Source organism: Poecilia reticulata, linkage group LG19 (assembly GCF_000633615.1).
Source record: "Poecilia reticulata strain Guanapo linkage group LG19, Guppy_female_1.0+MT, whole genome shotgun sequence".
NCBI lineage: Eukaryota > Metazoa > Chordata > Actinopteri > Cyprinodontiformes > Poeciliidae > Poecilia > Poecilia reticulata.
The window spans coordinates 18,043,510-18,062,469 of NC_024349.1; the positions used below are offsets into that span (position 1 = coordinate 18,043,510).

The following is an 18,960-nucleotide window of genomic DNA, read 5'->3' on the forward strand; positions in this document are numbered from 1 at the left end:
TCAAACTACGACACAGGTTCTAAAGGTGGTACATATGTTATGTTAACTGTGATGGTAGAAGATAGAAGTAGCTATATTTTATAAATCTGAGCTTAGTGGTGATCCATTTCCAAAACGGAAAACCAGCAAGGTTTGCTGTAACCAGGCGAACTGCTTTTAGCAATACATGCCAATTATGAATTTATTTTTGTACTGTCAAATTATCTAAAATATGTGTTCAGTATTGACTAAAGTACTTTCAGAAGTATAAAATAATTTTTTTCTCTGCTTATCACCAAGGCAGCCATATTGGATTTTGAGGTTTAGATTGCTGAGGAAACTCCAGCTTTCCTCCTCTGAAACCTTTATTCTTCCCCAACTACAAACTTGGATATTTTAACTTTAAGTAAAAAAATGGACAATTTGAACACAATTTTCCTTTAGCTTTACAATCAAGTCTTATTTTATTTTGCTCTATCGCATAAAATAGTAAAGTTTGAGTAGTTTTGTAAAGAAATGAACATCAACCCAAAGGAGAAACTTAAAACAAGAACTGTGTCAAAGTGATTTATTATTTTTATTACCTGGTCAACATTTTCATCTTCATTCAAGGAAATCTCCAAAAACTTAACATACAATTTAAACCAGCAGATGAAAACAATATTCAACTCTGAAGGAAAAAAACAAACAAAAAAAATGAATCGAGATACATAAATACAAAACTGAACAAAAAGAAAAGCCATTGCACTTTAACTCCATAAATACAACTCAATGTTATTTCTCTCTGGCCCAAATCAGCCAAACAGTTACCAGAACCAATACGTTAAAATGTTTTCTGTTCTGGGTCACTATGTGCATTCACATCCACGTCACAAATCACATTCAGATTATTTTCATCCAACAGTTGAGGAAAACCACAGGTGTCTGTGTTTTAGTCAGATTATAATCCTTAGTGAAACAACCTAATTTCTGCTCCCAAAGAACCAACATGGAGACTAGTGTTTGCCAATAATATATCTGGGGTTTAGGATATGCCTTCAGTAATGACAGTGATGCTGAAGCTAAAAAAACCCATAAACATACATCAGGAAAAACTAAATTAGAAATCTATACTCATCGCAAAAGTATATGACGTAGCAACCCAAACTTGATTTAAAAATAATAAAATCAGATCTATATTATAAGGTTTAAAATCAAAGTGCCAGTTATTCCAAACTATAAAAATGCTCAGCTAGATTGTAATTATTCAGAGTGTGTGATGACAGCTTTTATGCAACTTATGAAGGGAGAGTCCAACCAGCAAACAAAATTTTGGTGGCTCGGTTTTCCTCAACGTTTTCCTCAATTTATCTTTGATTGTCTCGTGTTTAGTTTAGAAACCCTGCTGTAGGAGGTTCTGCTCTCCAAACTCGTGTTTCTAATGGGAGATTCTGACTGAATGCGTCCGATCGACTCAACCGTTTGACGTGAATGCAGCAGAGACCCTCCGGTCCACCGAACCCCGCCTCCTCTCTACCGTAGCTAAAAGACATTTACAGTATAGACAATGTATAAACACAATGGCCAGCCATGTACGAGGCACATATGACAAAACACCTTTGCTTAGGATATATAATACTAGTTTTTAAAAACATACACGTAATGTAAACCCCCGAAAACATTGATAGTAAAATATACAAAACTGATGGAGAGAGACTAACGGTTTCTGTTTTTGTGGCGTCGGTGATTTCTGCCGCGGCTTCGGCAGCTTGTCTTCACAGAGAGGCTACATGGGAGTATCAAAGTGCTTTAATCTCCTCTTCAATCCGTCCCCTCCCAGGTCTCTGCCCAGAACATTTCCTGTTTCTTTTATTTCCCATGTTTCCTCTGGATGCCGCCAACACGAACCCTCACGCCCGGCGCTACAGTTTGCTCAGCGATGCGACGGCGGAGACAAACCGGTGCTCTGTGACGGGACGTTGTGCAGCGTAACGAAGAGGAGAACAGACACGGCTTCGTTGTTCTCTTGGTATAAAAACAGGATTACTCGCTTCTCAAACCGGCCACCGTGTGGGATGATGGGAGAAGACAGACACCACCGAGCAAAACGAAGGAAATCGTTTCCTAAACAGGATTTCCCGAGTCACATACGGCTGTACAACGCATGAAGCTGACGGCCTGCGGTCCAAACATCAGGAGGAGGGAGAGGAGGAGGCGGCATTACGCGTTTCGCTTCTTTAGTTTTGTTGTTAAAGTTTCATATTTTGTCCAGCTCCAGTCCTGCTCCTTTAAAGAGAAAAGAAAAGAAATCAATGTCTCTATTTAAAAAAAAACAAAACACAAACAGTTTGTAGATTAAATGGTTTCCTGGGGAGAGGTGATGAGTCGTAACTTCTCTTTTCATTTTGGATTAAAGGAGATTGAATCTAAAATCTAGAACAGGTCATTGTGACAGACTATTTTGGTCTTTATTGTAAAATTAGATTAACACCAAAAACTTTATTTCAGTAATTCAAAGCACAACCTGAAACTTATTTACAGTGTTGTGGGAAAATGTTTCATTTAAATCAACTTAACTTTAATAACCAGAGTAAATTTTAAAAAAAGAAGAAGATGTTTTTCAATTGATGATTTCATTTATTGAAATATAAAAGCTATGCAACAAAGTGGATGACTGATCTATTTCTCCATGAATATTGTGCAAATGATCTGACTGATATAAAATGATTACAGCTCATAAATCCTCCTCTGAAAAAACACAAACTTTCCCTTTAAAACCTAAACTTCAAGGCTTAAGGATGCAGCATTTCTGTTTTTAACCCTTTTTTGTGTTTACATAATTTTTGCATTTGTTTTATTGCTTGACACTCTTAGGTGAAACTTGATTCTTAAATCAATTAATTTTAAGTAAATTCATTTAATTTAATCAATAAATTAAATGAAATCTGCATAGATGACAGATGAAAACTCTCATAAAACAAAACATTAACCATGAACTGACCACTATGCTCTTTGCTTGTTCGTCTGCGGCCTCCTGCATCAGATTGGTCAGCTGACTGAGGTACTTCTGGTTCTCCTGCAGCAGTCGAGGCGCTCCATCACTGAACGATGAACAAAAAACAACTAAATCAGCCTCAGTTTAGTCACATGAGACCCACAAAACAAACAACCCCAAAGAGAGAACAGCCGCCCATCTGCTCACAGAAAGAGGCTTAAATTCCACATTTCTAACATTTTTGGTAAAATATTCTGGATGTTTGGGCATAAAGCACAGTTTGGGACGTTCTTGGACAGAAATCAGGTTTTTCAGAAATGTTAAGTTGTTCATTAGTACATGGACTGATAACATTTGATAATTACCTATTTAGCAACAGTTATCTTTTAAGATATAATTTTCCATCCACAAATCTGGTAAATTATATTTTAAGTTTAGTTTAAAAGTTTATCAGATGTAATATTTCCTCGGTATTTATGCTCAAATTAAAATCTAGACCGCGAGATTAAAACATTTTAATGTTACATTTCTGAATGAATCAAAGTGTTTTTTTTGCCAACAGTTGTTTATCTTCATTTTGTCCAATCCTACAAGATGCATTGCACTTTTTGTGGATCTTCCTCTTCTAACTTTGATTATAACTTAAATTTAACCATCTCAACTACTTAGAATGGAAAGCAAAGGTTTTAAATGTAGATTTGATTAAGATTATTCAAATAGAAATAAATATGCTCAGAAAAAGTCCAAAGCAGCACAGGTGTTTAACTTTGGCATCTTTTTTTGTTTGTGAGGCCCATAAAGGTTCAAGTTTTACTGCTGTCTTAGCTTTTTAGACCCAGTTTGAGAATTACAAGTGCAGATCTAACTAAACTTAAAGCTGCTTATCAAGTAAAACAAGTGATTTTTATTTAACTATGTGATCAAACATTAGATAACTGAAGTTTCACCAGATGTGTTTTGGTGCTGAGTGACTGAACGACCTGTCGTTGCGTCCGGGCAGGGAGGTCAGGGGATGAGGGGAGCTGACCGGCTGAGCCGACTGGGACCACTGGGAAACCTGCAGCAGGTGGGACGACTCAGGACTGGCTGCCATGGAGTTCCGAGACGAGTTCTGGGCCTGAGGAAACGACCCGTTTTACCAACAAAGCAACAACAAACATGAACACCCTCCATCAACAACACAGGCGGCCAAATATCTGTGTGACAGAAAAACAAAAAGCCGTTTGAACTCGACATTTCTTCTTTAAATGATCCCCATGCACGACTCCAAAGATCACTTTGTTTTCTCACTGGACAAGTTAAAAATCACTTTGCTAAGAATCTGAACTATTTAATGTTTTCTTTTCCCTTCTTTTTGAATTAGTTTGATCCAAAACCTTTATTCTTTTTGCCTGAGCTTGTTAAGAAATTGAAGAAAACAGTTAATCAAGGACAATGCATTGCTCTTACACATTTTTAACTGCCATATTTTCTTCTTTTCCCAACTCAAATTTTTTACATTAGTCCAGGGGTCCCCAAACTACGGCCCGTGGGGCGTATCCGGCCCGCCTCCACATTTGGTCCGGCCCCCTGAACAATACCAGAGAGCATTCTGATTTTTTTTTTTTTTCATTTACCGTATTTTCCGGACTATGAGCCGTTTATATGTGGATTTTCCTTCAACCACCAGGGGGCTCTTTAGCAGGAAGTGAATAATTGAAAGTCTCGGTTACTTGCGGGCCAACATTGAGCCCACAAAAGCAGCAAAATGAGTAAGAAACAGATCAGATGTCTTTGTAAAGTTTTTTTGCAAAGGGGAAAAGGCCCAGAGAAGAAACAGGAGAATGGATTTATCCCGAACCGGTAGGTGAGTCCCACATTACAAGCCGCTCTGCGTAACATGCAGCGACCGACTGCTAATGAGGCAATGAAGCTTCAAGCTGCTTCGCCACGTAGAGACCAAGTAGGCTGTGGATATAAGCAACACTTCAGGTGTCATTGTCTCCATCATTCCCAGATGGGACCGTCTGGTTGCAGAGAAACAAGCTCAGGGCTCCCAGTAGTCATTATATATATTTAGTTATAATTTTCACGAAAGTAAAATGTTTGTTTATGTGGCGCTTCAGTTATTTTGAAGGGATATGTAAACGTTACCATAGCGACCAGAGTCAGAGCGTTTGGGCAGCGGTTGAGAGGAGATGAGTTGAGCTTGTCAGTCCTAAGTCTGGTTTAGATGGAAAGATTTAAGAATTGTCGGCCGATTCTCCAAACCTCTGTGACCACAGAGCTGATAAAAGTACAACAGGTTCGATCGGTTCGTGTCTCCAAGGCAGGAGCAACACGAACTGATTCCAGTCACGAACATCCTGATTCCAGAGGATAATCCAGTAAAACCCCCAACATAGCATAAAGGAATTTAGAATAACCAAACACGGATGACGATGTAGAAGCAATAGTGATAGTTTGTGGAGTCATTTTAAGAGATAAAAGATGTAACATAAAGAAAAGGCGGTGGATAAAAGACGACGGGAGCAGCCGCTCTATTTGCTGCACTATGATTTGGAGGCGAATATGTTTTTTCATAGTTAACATTTTTAACTGAATAAACATAATAATGACCTTTAGATTTAATAATAAACATTTCCACATATGATCTCCGATATCCACCGGACTGGCTCATATGTCAGCTGTTTGGGATTCCCCTCTGTTCTGACGTCACCGCGCTTTCTGATTGGCTACCTGTCACATTCAGCAGGTTTCATTCTCGTTCCAAGTCAGGAAAAACCCCACAGKCTGCGATAAAAGGGCCAAGACAACCCAAATTGGGCATATTCAGTATTTAGCGGGAACACCAATTTGCAGAAGCCTCATCTGACTGTTCATCCCCCTCCCCCCTCTCCCAGGCCGCAACAAAATTTCCCAGTGTTGACCGGTCCGCGGTAATAAAAAGGTGAACCACTGATTTAGCACATGCTAGTAGCAACACGAAGGATCAGCACTTTTACTGTTACAGTTACCGTCTGGAAACTACCGTAATCAGTTCTGTTAAATCTAATCTTGGCAACTTTTTCTTTTTCAACCGTAATAAATGTGATATTCAATGGACCTGTTATGACTAAAATTTTGGGTGTCCGCCCCCCTCTGCTGCTGCTGCATCGTTGTGAAAAACCTGGGATATCTGCGGCTTATATGTGTATGTTTACTGGTTAAAAAAAAAACAACAACAAAAATAAAACCTTTGGGGTTGTGGCTCATAGTCCGATGCGGCTTATAGTTGGGAAAATATGGACTATAGTCCTTCCTGGATTTTTTCTGTGAAGAACCCAGAGAGGGTTATTTGGTTATTATTTATTTCATTAATAGTGTTATTTATTTCCTGACTTATTCTATGAAGAACCCAGAGAATGTTATTTAATTGTGCTTTCTGGAAAACAATACATTTTTACATTTAGGCAATCCCGCAATCGTCACACTTTTTCTGTTACAAACTGTCTCCGGCCCCCCACCAGAGAAGGGAAATGTCATGTGGCCCTCACAGGAAAAAGTTTGGGGACCTCTGCATTAGTCAAATCACTTAGATCACCTTTATTTCAAAATCTTGAACTATTGGGTTTGTCAGAATCAGAAATAGAAAATCATAGATTATATGAAGAGTCTTTAAATCAAAGTTCTGTCAACTTTGGTACCTTCATTTTGTTTGCAACATTTCTTAAGACTAGAACTTTTAGCAATAAGTTTGCCATCCTAAACCCAGTATCGTTAGTCCATAAGTAGTGTTATGGACTACTGTATAAGAAAGTGGAAAAACAAGAAGCATCTGGAAGAAACATTTGGAAGACCGGATGTGTTGAAGAACTGGACTGCACCTTTTCAAGGCTGAACCCAGAGAACCTTTTGTTCTGCCTCAACTGCAGCATTACTGCCACCCAGTGGATGACCATGGCTACTTCAGCTTGTTTTGTGTGACTGAACTCTGACCTTTCTGGCAGAAGATTTAGTGTTTTCATAGACCAGATCCTGTCAGACAAACAATCAGGTAGTTTTCTGAAGTGTCCCATCATTTCTACGCTGATGATATTCAGCTCCACTGATATTGTCGACCAAATGAATATTTAAAGTTCTCCTCTGATAAAATGTTTTAGTTGCAACAACGGCTCTGTGACATATTGCAGATAAACTCTGAGAATTATTGGTTCTGGAAACTCAACAGCAACAGGTTGGTGTTTTGTTTTCCTCAAAACACATTTTAAGACCAGAGGAGAGAAATCGTATAGAGCGCAGGAACCCAGACAGTGGAATAGTTTGCCTCCATTTTGAGTCAGTTGATTCTTTCTAAACGAAGTTGAAGGTCTCATTTATTCAGACTGGCTTTTCAGTCTTTAAATTTTCTTTTATGTTTGTTTTTATTGGAAAGCACTTTGTGGTTTTTCACTTGTCAGAGTTTCTACCAGAATCTACTCACACAAGCGATCTTGAGTAAATGCCAGAACTCTTTCTGCCTTTTGATCTGCATCTGCATCACGGTGTTGTCCGCGTCTTTGATGCTCTCCAGAGTTTTCTCGATCCGTGGAAACAAATCAATGATCTTCTGCTTGCTAGTCAGGATTTTGCTGTTCACACAAAATAAAGACTGATGTGACGCAGAGTAAAATGCAGTTGTGTTTTCCCTATACAAGAAAACTATTATATGAATATCACACAAAGTCTGTTAAAATAACCTGAGAAAATCTGGTGCTTGCTCCTACCTGAGGTGGGTGTACAGATCTTTGAGGACCTTGTCCTGGTTCTGGACGGTCTGGATGATGGCCTTCACCATTTCAGAGCTGTCGCTGGTGCCATCCGAGTCAGCAGCTGAGGAAAATCAAAAATGTAAATGAAATTTTAGTTAGGGAACATTAGTGTTTGTGGAAGGAAGCTAATCCCCACCTTTGCATGTCCTCTTCAGCTGCATGTAGAGGTCTATTGCCTTTCCTTCTCTGGAATAAAACAGATTTAAATGTTTAAAAACCTTCATTCTGGAGCTTTTTATCAGCTGAACCTTTAAACTGCTCCATGTTCAGCCTGAACCCTCACAGCTGCTCCATCTTGTCTCCTTGTCGCCGAGCGTATGGGCTCCTCTGAAGCTCCACGATCTCGGAGTGCAGAGCCATGATCTCGTCATCTAAATGGCTCACTTCTGCCACCTGCAGGAGAAAACCACCACAGACAGAAAGAGCCTTTAAATTAAAAACTAAACACATTTAAATAAAGTTTTGTTTGTTTTATTCCATTACCTGTGCAAAGGTAGCAGCTCTTTCTTCATTTTCCTGCCAGGCTTTCAGCATCTTCTCAGACGCTTTGGACAAACACAGGGCACTAATCAACACACACCAGCAGAGTGATTCAGCTCCAAGATGAGAACAATGCAGCCGCCACAGGAAACTCACATATCCCATAGTGCATCTGGTCGCTGTACTTCTCCAGGTCATACTGGATGCTGCTCTTGAAGAAATCCAGCTTGGCCCTGAGCTGCTGAGAGAAGCCGAACATGCTGTTTTTACACCTGGTCAGGTTGGTGTTGTAGCGCAGGAGGCTCAGCCTGCAGGAAGAAACACAGAGGGTTTGTTTAAAGAGAAGAAGCACCAACGTACAGAGACACACACCTATAGGTATTCAGCTGTTTAGAACAACTACTGCAGAAAAATGCTTCATTTTATGCTTAAAAAATATATATATTGAGAAACAAATCCTGAATTTGACTTCCAAATAAAATTTTAAATTTTCTTTTGATCTGGAAAAATACTTATTTTCCCTTTGCCCAGTCGTCTCCCATATCCTGGAAAATCCCCGACTCCCTTCCTGCCACAGTTCTTCCTTACACTAAACTTTCCATCAGTATGGTTGGATTCAACACTCTGAACAATCCAGGTTTTTAATAATAACCTTTTGTAGCCTCCCCTCCTCATGGACGGAGTCAATATCCGTCAAGTCAGCAGTCTCTCATAACCGTTTGAAATAATATCTTACTTGTTTTTGTTTGGTTTTATGTGAGGTAATTTCACTTATATAAGCACATTTTCAGCAACAAGGCAATCCAACGTGCTTTACATGAATTAGAAAGAAATGCAACAAACCAAATGAAAGAGAAAAAATAAAAACAAAATGTTTAAGAATAAGTAGACAGTGGTTTATAAACTGAAAGGGGTTTTTCTGGATTCTTGTTCTGATAATGTTCATCAAAGGTAATGAGTCGTTTTCTCTAGATAAACTAATAAAGTGAATACAGAGGAATAGGTACACCAGGAGTTTCTCTAAATAATTGGTTTAATATGTTTTAAGCCATAATCATTAAAACAAAGGCTTGAAATATATCACTGTGTGTAATATATCTACATGAGTTTTACCTTTAAAAAAATAAATTAGCAAAATTAATCGCCTCCTTCATTTTATTACATTATTAATCTCTGGTAATTGTAATCAGTACTTGGTGCTACAACCAGAACCAATAGTTTCTTTCTTCTACCAAGTGTAAACCTGGTTCCTGGAGGCAAAGGTGGCCGCCAGCAGCTGAATAACGACTCACATGGCAGCTCTCTGGCCTTGGAAGAGTCTGCTGTAGTCGTCTTTCAGACCACAGATGTAGTTCACCGCTTCACCCCAAACTTTCTTCAACTCAACCAGAGGCAGCGACTTCTTCGAATCTTGGACTAGAAATAAATTTAAAAAAAACACACTTGGTCTCAATCAGCTCCATTTAGTTTTTTTTCATGAAGCAGCACAGCTACTTAAAGGCAACTCACCGATGTTGTTGACTCTGTCAGGCAGGTGTCTGGCGTTGAGGGGACCAGAGTAGTTGGTGATGCTCTTATCAAACAAGTACACAATGTACTCGTCCCACCCTCGCTACACAGCAGGAGAAAAGGACAAAGTATTAAACAAACCACGTTAATGAAGCCACTGTGATAATAAAATAAATATTTACCTCTATGTTTTAATTGGAAAGCGTAAATATCTAATTTAAAAGAAGGCAATATAATAAATAAATGCAGTCTAATGTAGTGATGCAGAACTAAGTTAAGGAATAAAGTAGATATTAGACTTAAGCAATAACTTAATTTGTTCTCTTCTCGAGCTACAGAAGTCACTTCAGTTGTTATTGTCGATGCCGTCATAGAACCATATGCTGAAGGTCTGTACTGACCAATCAGCCGTCTGTCACACGGCTAAGGCTTTGTCCTGCTAACCAACGCACCATTCCGTCCAATGGGACGCACTGGTTGGCCGGCTTCCTGGGGTCCAGAGAGACGCCTGTCTCCTGCAGCAGCTCCTGGTTGACGACTTCGATTTTGGTTTCGGCCTCGATGCGCATCTGCAGACTGTGAAGACTCTCATCTGGACTCAGTTTGAAGGAAAGGACCTGAGCTGTGGTCATATTCAGGATGTGGACGACCTGAAAACCAGAGAACAGAAGATTAACAGCAGTGTAGCGAACAGCCAGGACACACAGAGCACCCAGAGTTTGGATCGTCACGCTATTAAAATTTCAAACTCAAGACAAGAAAAATTACGGCAAGGCAACATTTTTAAGTCTCAGGCTTCTTTCTGAATAATTACTTACATTCTGGCAATATTTCAGCTTCCTTTAGTTAAGTAGTGGAGAATTCAGTCCTCACTGGTTAAAACACATAATTTAAAAATGAAACTTCCCTGTTTGGCCAAAATATAATATTAATAAAGGCACAGTCTCTTATTCTATTTTAAATATATTTTACATCGGTTTGAATCTTAACCTTGAACTTGCTGGTACATTTCTATTCTACTCTCTTTCCTCTTTATTAAAGTTTGTATCTTTAAATTAGTTATGGAATTATTTTGTTATAACCGCTTCTCTTTAGCGTGCGCTTGCATTTCAATGTTGATACAAATAAATTTCACTTCTGACTGTTTTAAGTTGCTTCCAAACATTAAAGTTGTAGAGTTAGCTTCTAGCATTAGCGCAGCTAGCATGTGGCATTCTTCAGCATTCCCCCCCTCCCCTTCGTGTCTGAAACTATTGCCTCATAGCAATAGTTTGTTAGCTTTGTCGGTTAATATGTTTTTTTCCCCAGCTGTACTCGCCATGACAGCAGAGCTCAAACCATGGAAACAGCAACATGTTGGGAAGAGGCCGAGTGTAGCAAATGTAACCAAATTAGTATTTTTGAACAATTATTTTTATTCTAGTCTCAATTACATGGAGATATTGATTATTTTTGACAACCATAACAACATTTATACAAATCCGCTTCTGAGGTTTTCATTAATGACCCACAGCATAAAGTTGCTGTTATAATTACAACCATTATGCTAACCAGGTCTTTTGGTAACTCACACTCATGTTCAGCAGGTCATCCAGCATCTCAAAGCACATGGGTCTTTTTGAGGCGCGCTGCACTGGACCGCCTCTCTGCTCCTGGTTCCACTTCAGCATCAGCTGCAGGACGTTTTCCAGCGGTTCCACCAGCGTCCTGCGTCACATGGGGAGAAACATACACTGAAAGCAACACATCAAAAACTGCATCTTGCAGAGAACAACACTTCCAGTGCCGACATTGTTACTATTGTTTTCTTTTAGCACGCTAACCTGCTGAGGTTGTTTGGTTGAGCAAGATGTGTTGAGAACTTGACTTCACCGTTAGAATCTTCTACGGCCATGATGTCTTTTGGACCTTTATTCTTCACTATGCCAGCCCTGCAAAGCAAGAAATAAACGCCACCTGATCAGTTAGAGGAGGAAAAGAGTTGATTTTAATTTTATCTTTCATGCCTCTAAAGGTGAAAACGATAAGCCCTCAAACTGAAGAGTTCTCAGTTTACAACTCTCAAGGAAAAGTCGAATCTACCTTCTTTACATTAAACTACACAGATCCATTTGTCCAAATCCAGTTTAGCCAGAATCTAATTGGATTTGGATCCTTACAGTCTTTGGTGTGACGGTGTGGATTAATCAAATCTTACAATTCTTTCCATTTTAATTTGCGAATCTAAGTCACGATGCCAGATCGGGCCTAAAAAGTCCAACAAATTAATTTTAATTACAGTCTGACGATCGATGAGGCGATCTTACCACTGCACAGGTTGCCAGTTGTGCAGAAAGGGACGGAAACCGCAGCAGCATTCAAAAACCATTGTTCCAAAGCTCCAGAAGTCCACAGCGACCGTGTATGGCTTGTTGTCAAACAGCTCAGGAGCCTGCAGAGGAAGAGGAGCTGGTTTCAGCAAACTGTTACACCAATGACTCTGTGGTTTGATTCTTAGTGAATCTGTCAGCATCATTAAAGGAGAAAACATGGAAACTTAGAACAAAATTCATCAAATGAAGCAAATGTGTCACAGATTAGCACATATTTAGGTGTTCACCAGGTACTGAAGAGTTCCCACGAAGGAAGTGCACAAACTGCCCTGGTCCAGATCTTTGGCATAACCCAAGTCAATGATTTTATGAACCACCTGCAAAAGATACAGATATGATACAGTCATGCCAAAACTTAGAGAAAGAGCCAAGATTAGAGCAGACATGCGGTACTTTACCTTTCCACCGCAGTCCTGGAGAACGATGTTTTCTGGTTTCAGGTCCCTGTGTATGATCTTGTTTTCGTGCAGATACTGAATGCCACTTCCTGGACCAGAGGTTGGCAATTAAATTCAGTGAGGAGGTTTTAAAAATACATCCCGAAATGCAAAGGGTGCAAACAGTAAGAGGACGTACCGACGTCATGGAGTAATGAAAGCACTTCACTTTCTTTCAGACCGCAGCAGTTTTCAGGTTTGCTCAGCACCTGTGGTCGGTTAACAACACAACACAAAGTACGTCAGGAGAGGATTATCCTCTCAATGGAACATGATGCACAAATGTTTTAATGGAAGTGTATTTAGAAGACGGTAAAGAAATGAATTAGCCAAGTAATTATTCAAATTGGGTTGGCGTTTCACTCTAAAGTAAAGCTCCTTGTAGATTATAGTTCTGATCCATAATGAAACCATTATTTCTCCCTTCATATCAAACAACATAAAGGTCTTGCAACTGGGTTTGCAGAATACAGAGATCCTGAATAATACATGAAAAATCCAGGCTTTTCAAGACTCAATTTCCCAGAGTTCTCAGTCCTTCACATTAAGGTAAAAAAAAAAAAGTCTGCTGTGAATTTCAGGATTTCTCTCAGTGTTTTATAAGCCTGGCGGGCCACCAGGCTTTACTTGTGCCCCCAACAGGCTAAGCATTACTTTTTTATTTAAGTATTTTTTAAATGTTTGCATTTTTTAAGACTTTATAGTTGGTGTTCAGGTATTAATCTTCCAATAACACATAACTATCAAGTGATATTTTCAAAATTCCTGTCAACTTTAAACATTTTTTAACTCAAAAACATGACAGGCCGCTGGATGAATGACTGCACCCAACCACCAGGCTTAGCAAATTTTCTGTGGGAAACCTTGAATTTATTGCAGATATTTCTACGAAGGGCAAGAATTTGAATTGGTAACTCGTGAAAACCAGTAAAACAAGGTATGGAAGGACATGAAGGATGGAAAGAATGAATGGATGCATAGAAATAAGCAAAAGAAGGAAGCTGACAATAAATGAACGGCACAAAGAAGGAAGAAATCCAAACTTTGATTAAAAGCAACAAGATGTAAGACACAAAATTTAGACAACAGGTTGAGGGAATCAACGATTTTTTACTTTTCCATAATATTCCTTGAAAATCCTGAAATGAGATCCCATACTTTTCTGTAAGAAAACCTAAGAACAGAAGAAGTGTGGTTTAATGGGCAGCCCTAGTGTGCGAAAGATGTGTGGGATTTTCCCCAGGGGAATCCCCCACACAGCACTGAGGTCTGTGTGGATCCACATGCAGGCTGCTGACCAAACCCACTGACTGCTTTAAACACAAAGCTGCTGTGCCGCATCCTCAGCCTGTTATCATCTGCATCTGAATCTGCTGATCAACATATTTCTCAGAACAGACAGACTCAGGAAGAGATTTTCACTCGCTGCACGGGGAGACTTGTGGTTTTGGTTTTGCTTTTCGCTAAGTCTAGTGCCACAGATTACAGGTTTATAAAAACCTCCAGAGGTTTTCACGTGTCTGGACGCTTCAGCTAAAACAGGATAAAATAAGCAACCTGTCACTAAAAGGTAAGGCATAACAATTGTTCAAGACTTTTGTGTCTCGCAATTTTTAACCAACACATCTGAAACTTTCTGCCACTGCTGACATGTTGGTGTGAAGCTAAAGAGCCTTTTCATAAAGATCAATTTATCAAATTTAATGTAAAAAAAAAAAAAAAAAAAAAGCATAAAATTGCTTGGATTCAATAAACTAACTGCACCATTGCTCTGTGATGCTTAAATATGACAGAAATGTACTGAAAGACCAGCTGATGACTGGAGTAAATGCATTTTACACCTTGATCGACGTTCAGCTGGTCAAAAAAATAAATAAAATCCCCCAAATAATTAGAACTAGACAATAAATCAATAACAATAGAAAATCAGGAAGAAAATTAGATAGTTTCAAGATTAAATTAATTTATTATGCACTGATTATGATCCATTTTCTACAGAGAGGAGAAAATGCGCCGTTCTGATGCATTAAAGGGTTTAGATGGGAACTAAAGTGAAACAAATTAAGATTATCCTCTTAATCTCAAATGTGTTTGTGTGTCACACCTTTTTCTTCCGAAGCATATTTAAGCATTTCCTCTAAACAATCCTCTGTCATATCCTCATACTTTCCTTTTTAATTGTGCAAACAAACAGGCTAAACTTTCTGCTCACCTATTTTAAGATTAGTAAAGACTCTGCGTGTTTAAATCTGCCCTGGTGTTCAGCAGTGAATCGCTTCGTCATTTTCCTTTCTTGTGAATTAAATAAAACGTAACACTAATTAAACAAGAGAAAAACAATGCTTCCTGTTACTTGAGAGAGGCTGGAAGTTTAAAAGAAACAGAAAATTAAATATGTATATGATTAACACTACTTATGCATCAAAACAGGTGCAATTAAAACAACCGTCATCATCCACCAGATTTTAAGTATTTAGTTTAATCTCCTAAAAATACTTTTACTGACGTAGAAATCTAGTTTTCCTTACAAAAAATGCTGAAATGTTGATCTTTTGTTTTCTTATTCTTCTTTTGATTTGAAACCTAAATTTTGATAAATCTGCTGCAAAAAGAAAAAAAGAATTTGTCTCGTAACTTAATTTTTTTTCTAACTCAAAACAAACAAACAAAATCGCAAAACAAATATGGGATTATTAATATGCATATATAACTACTACGAGTTGTTTGGGTCCTTTTTCCCCCTTTACTGTGATGGAACAATGTCTTAACATGTTTCTAGTTTACATCATAAACTGTCTGAACATCAACTTGTGGTGAAAGTCACAAAAAAAGACAAGTAGAAGTAAATACATCTCACATTTCTCAGGTCTCCTTTGGAGCAGTACTCCATGGCCAGGAGGGGAAGCTCGTTTAAGGCGATGGCATTGATGTCCTCTGGGACTTCCTTTGCAGTCACAACATTATTATGATGCAGCCTGAGTGAGAGAGACGACGCATAGACCATCTGTAACTTCATCTTCATCTGAATGTCATCAGATCACTTTAAATAATCATGCTGAGTACTAGACAGCTTCAGATAACGAAGACGAGACATTAAAAATGACTTACTTTTTCATAATCTGTATTTCTCTGCACCATCTGTCCCTGTTCCTTGGTGTGAGGTCCAGACGGCACATTTTCACTGCTATTTTTTCATTTGTTTCCTAAAAAAAATAATAAAAAAAATAAAAACAGATCATAGAGAAACACTGTGTCACTTGGTGTCTTAAACTTTATCAGCAGAGGGATCTGGGGAGGATTCACTGCCTTGAGAAAGGAAACATTTTCCAGCTCATGATGAAGTTAGCATTACTTTCTGTAACAGAAACCAAAACAACAACCGAGGAGATTATTTCAATTTCAGCATTTGATCTTCTTTTGGTAAACACAACATTACTGAGGATCTGATTAACAAGAAGTGAGGTTCAGCAATCCAAGAAGGGTTTTCTGATGTTTGCCCATAGGCAACCTTTAACTGGAGCCAGATGTTTGTAGAGAAGATACAAAGGATGATAGTGTTATGGTTCAGTGAAAGCAGCCGTTGGTAATAGGAGAAAATATGGGACAACAACGACATTAGGAATATTAGACATTTCTCCAAAATAAATAGAAACTACAAGATGAAACTGACACTGTTTTTCTCCTACATGTGATAACAATATCCTACATTTTCCACATTTCTGGTTTTAGGAATATAATTCAAGACAGAATCATTTTACTCATTCGGAAACATCCAGGCCAGGCTAAAATAATCTAAAATCCTGTGGGAGGATGTGTTGATCGGATGAAACCACCGTCACTTTTTCTTGAATTTCTTTCCCACCATCCCTAAAAGTACAGGCTGCCCAAAAACCAAAACTAAGGAGACCACACCCACAGTGAATTACTTGGGGTTGCTTTTCTTCAGATGGAAGTGCTTTCACTTTTCTAAACCAGCCTTGAGAGCTAGGGGAAGGCAACACAGACTGAAAGTGTTACAACAATATTTTGGGGTACTATTGTGATAACGATAAAAGTGACATTACAAACCACAAATTACTTATTTTCTTGGTAACTGCAGGGCTGTGACTGCATGATGTAGCAATTTTAGCCCCACAAACACAAACGGTACTCTTGAGAAACACACCAAATTGTAATGCTTCTTTAGGACAACAGGGTTTCCTCCAGAAAACTTGCTAAGCCCAGTGGTGAGGCGCTAGGGCAGTCATGCTTTTGAGTTAAAACATTTTCAACATTGACAGGAAATTTGAAATTATGACTTCATAATTATGTGTTACTAGAAGATTAATGCCTTGAATTCCAAATATAAAGTCTTAAAAAATGCAAATATTTTTTTAAAAACTAAAATAAATAAGCAATGCTTAGACTGGTGGGGGCCCAAGTAAAACCTGGTGGCCCGCCAGGCTTAGAATGCACTGGGGGAAACCCTGGACACCAGCTTACTGTGACTTCATTTAATCATATTTTCAAAGTCATTGACATATAATGATAAAGTCATTGAATTAACAGAAAATACTGAAACTATAACAATCCAGATAATACGGACAGTTTTGGGATGAATTTATCGTGACAACGATAAATCAAAATTCTTATATTTATCTCGATATATGACAATATGATAAATAATGAAGCAGGATTTATTTTCCAGAATCACAGTGAATCCAAGTATAGATGTGATATATGATGGGAATAGACATCAGTTTCCTACCAAAAATGAGTGAAAGCAGGTTTTATTAGTTATTTTTTCTATACCTCGTCTCAAAAATCCCGTTCATGTAGTAAATCATTTTGAACCATATATAATTCACATTAAAAGAAGGAAAACGTTTTAAAATGTGGCCTAATTTTTTACTTCACAACCACTTGGCATTTTAACAGTGGCACTTATATTTTTCCTGAGTAGCTGCATAAAAGGAAATTAAAATTAAAGTCTAAAATATTGACTTTATAAGGAGTCAGTTAAGGTGATGATGACACTCACAGACTGCTGGAAGAGGTAAACATGGGCAAAGCCTCCAATCCCCAGCCTCTCTTTCAGCTCCCAGTCCCCGAAGGACTGGGTCTGCTTGAAGGGAGCTTTCTCCATTGTTGTGGGGAGAGCTGCAACAAGCATAAACAACAATGGAGCAATGACAACAACAAACTTTGAGGTTACGAGGATTACAACAGCCCTGGCAGTTTACACCTAGCTAAACAAAGCTACCAAACACAAGGACAGCGCTACTCTGTGAAACGTTTTCCTGTCGTAGCAACAATAATATCAAATAGGACTTGTGTGTCGATGTGCCAACAATAATATTTCTATTTTTAGACAAAAAAGAAATGTAGGACAACGGGTATAAATTCCCCTTGACAGGCGACATTAGCTAACCAGCGAGCAGTTAGCTAGCAGAGCAACAGAATCCCAGTGAACACCAGGAAATAGCCGGAGCCCGTAACTAGCTCTCTCTGACATTAGAATCGAAAGCTCCGAGGCCCGTAAAAACCGCTTTACTAAATTTTACATACCGAACATCGCTTTGAGACTCACCTCTGGTTCCTACGACAGAGTCATGAGCCCGCAGGGGGAAGAAATATTTCAGTGTCTACCTGTGTTCAGGTCGCTGCAGCGCATCAACGCTCTGTGGACTTTCCCAACACAGGCTCTGGCTGTGCTACGACAAAACCAAGCCGCGTTGCGTTCAAAGACACCTCGGTCAGCGTAACACGAGCCCGGCTCTGCTACTAGAATACCAAGCAGTGTTGCGTTCAGTGACACCTCAGCTAGCGGTGAGGTGAAACGCCAAAAATCTGTACGCCTACTTTTCCAAAACATTTTATTCTGTCTACATTATGTTTCAAATTCAGCATAATTTATTTCATGGGGCATGTAAAAATTTCAAAAGATTTAACATATACCAGTTTAAATGTTTAAAGTGTTATAAAATAAATTGTTGATGTATTTTCTCATCTGCATACCGACTGTAGGCTGAACAATTCTTTGAAATAAAAGTTATCATTTTGTTTTGAACTTTACATCTTGATAAATGTAAAGTTAATTTTAAGTTCCAACTATTATTAAATGTACTGCATCAAATAACGTAGTTACAGAAAATATATATATATATTTTTTACAATTTCCACACATTTACAAAATATAGTCAGATTCATGCTATGCATTTCTAAAGAATATGTAAATTATATTGCCTATCTCCTGCAGACATTTTGTACTTTCACCTTTCTGCTGCTAAGTATTGTTGTAATTTTTCATTTTCATCCCTTCTTAGTTCTCATCCATCCTCTATATGGCCAACTGGAAGACTGATTTCTATATACTCTTTTTATTTAAATATATATGTGTGTGTGTGAAAGTTCAAAACAAAACCCCCTGGACTTGAGTTTTGGCGTTTTCCTCCCCAAAC

General features: G+C 38.5%; 1 protein-coding gene across 2 annotated transcripts; it reads right to left on the reverse strand.

Annotated features, from left to right (window-relative positions):
- Positions 1-532: 532 nt before the first annotated feature.
- Positions 533-18,232, reverse strand: chuk (component of inhibitor of nuclear factor kappa B kinase complex). 2 transcript variants are annotated; one of them, XM_008437478.2, is made up of 22 exons: positions 18,090-18,232; positions 17,541-17,659; positions 15,629-15,723; positions 15,378-15,495; positions 12,660-12,729; positions 12,482-12,570; positions 12,311-12,400; positions 12,018-12,142; positions 11,535-11,642; positions 11,283-11,418; positions 10,164-10,361; positions 9,712-9,814; positions 9,495-9,618; positions 8,359-8,510; positions 8,206-8,267; positions 8,006-8,115; positions 7,859-7,908; positions 7,678-7,783; positions 7,395-7,542; positions 3,934-4,070; positions 2,960-3,059; positions 533-2,244 (listed from the first exon to the last, which is right to left on the reverse strand). In XM_008437478.2, exons 2-22 carry the CDS (start codon positions 17,643-17,645, stop codon positions 2,179-2,181), a joined length of 2,292 nt encoding a protein of 763 aa, XP_008435700.1. In that variant the 5' UTR covers positions 17,646-17,659; positions 18,090-18,232; the 3' UTR covers positions 533-2,178. The 2 variants fall into 2 exon arrangements, with proteins under 2 accessions (XP_008435700.1, XP_008435699.1); XM_008437477.2 differs by having other exon boundaries at positions 18,149-18,219.
- Between the last annotated feature and the right edge of the window lie 728 nt (positions 18,233-18,960).

Coding starts and splice junctions, on each gene's coding strand:
- chuk (XM_008437477.2), bottom strand. CDS start 18,173: ATGCGCTGCAGCGACCTGAACACAG. Junction 12,571..12,659: donor TTCATTACTCCATGACGTCG/GTACGTCCTCTT, acceptor CCTCTGGTCCAG/GAAGTGGCATTCAGTATCTG. Junction 11,643..12,017: donor AACTGGCAACCTGTGCAGTG/GTAAGATCGCCT, acceptor CTTGCTTTGCAG/GGCTGGCATAGTGAAGAATA.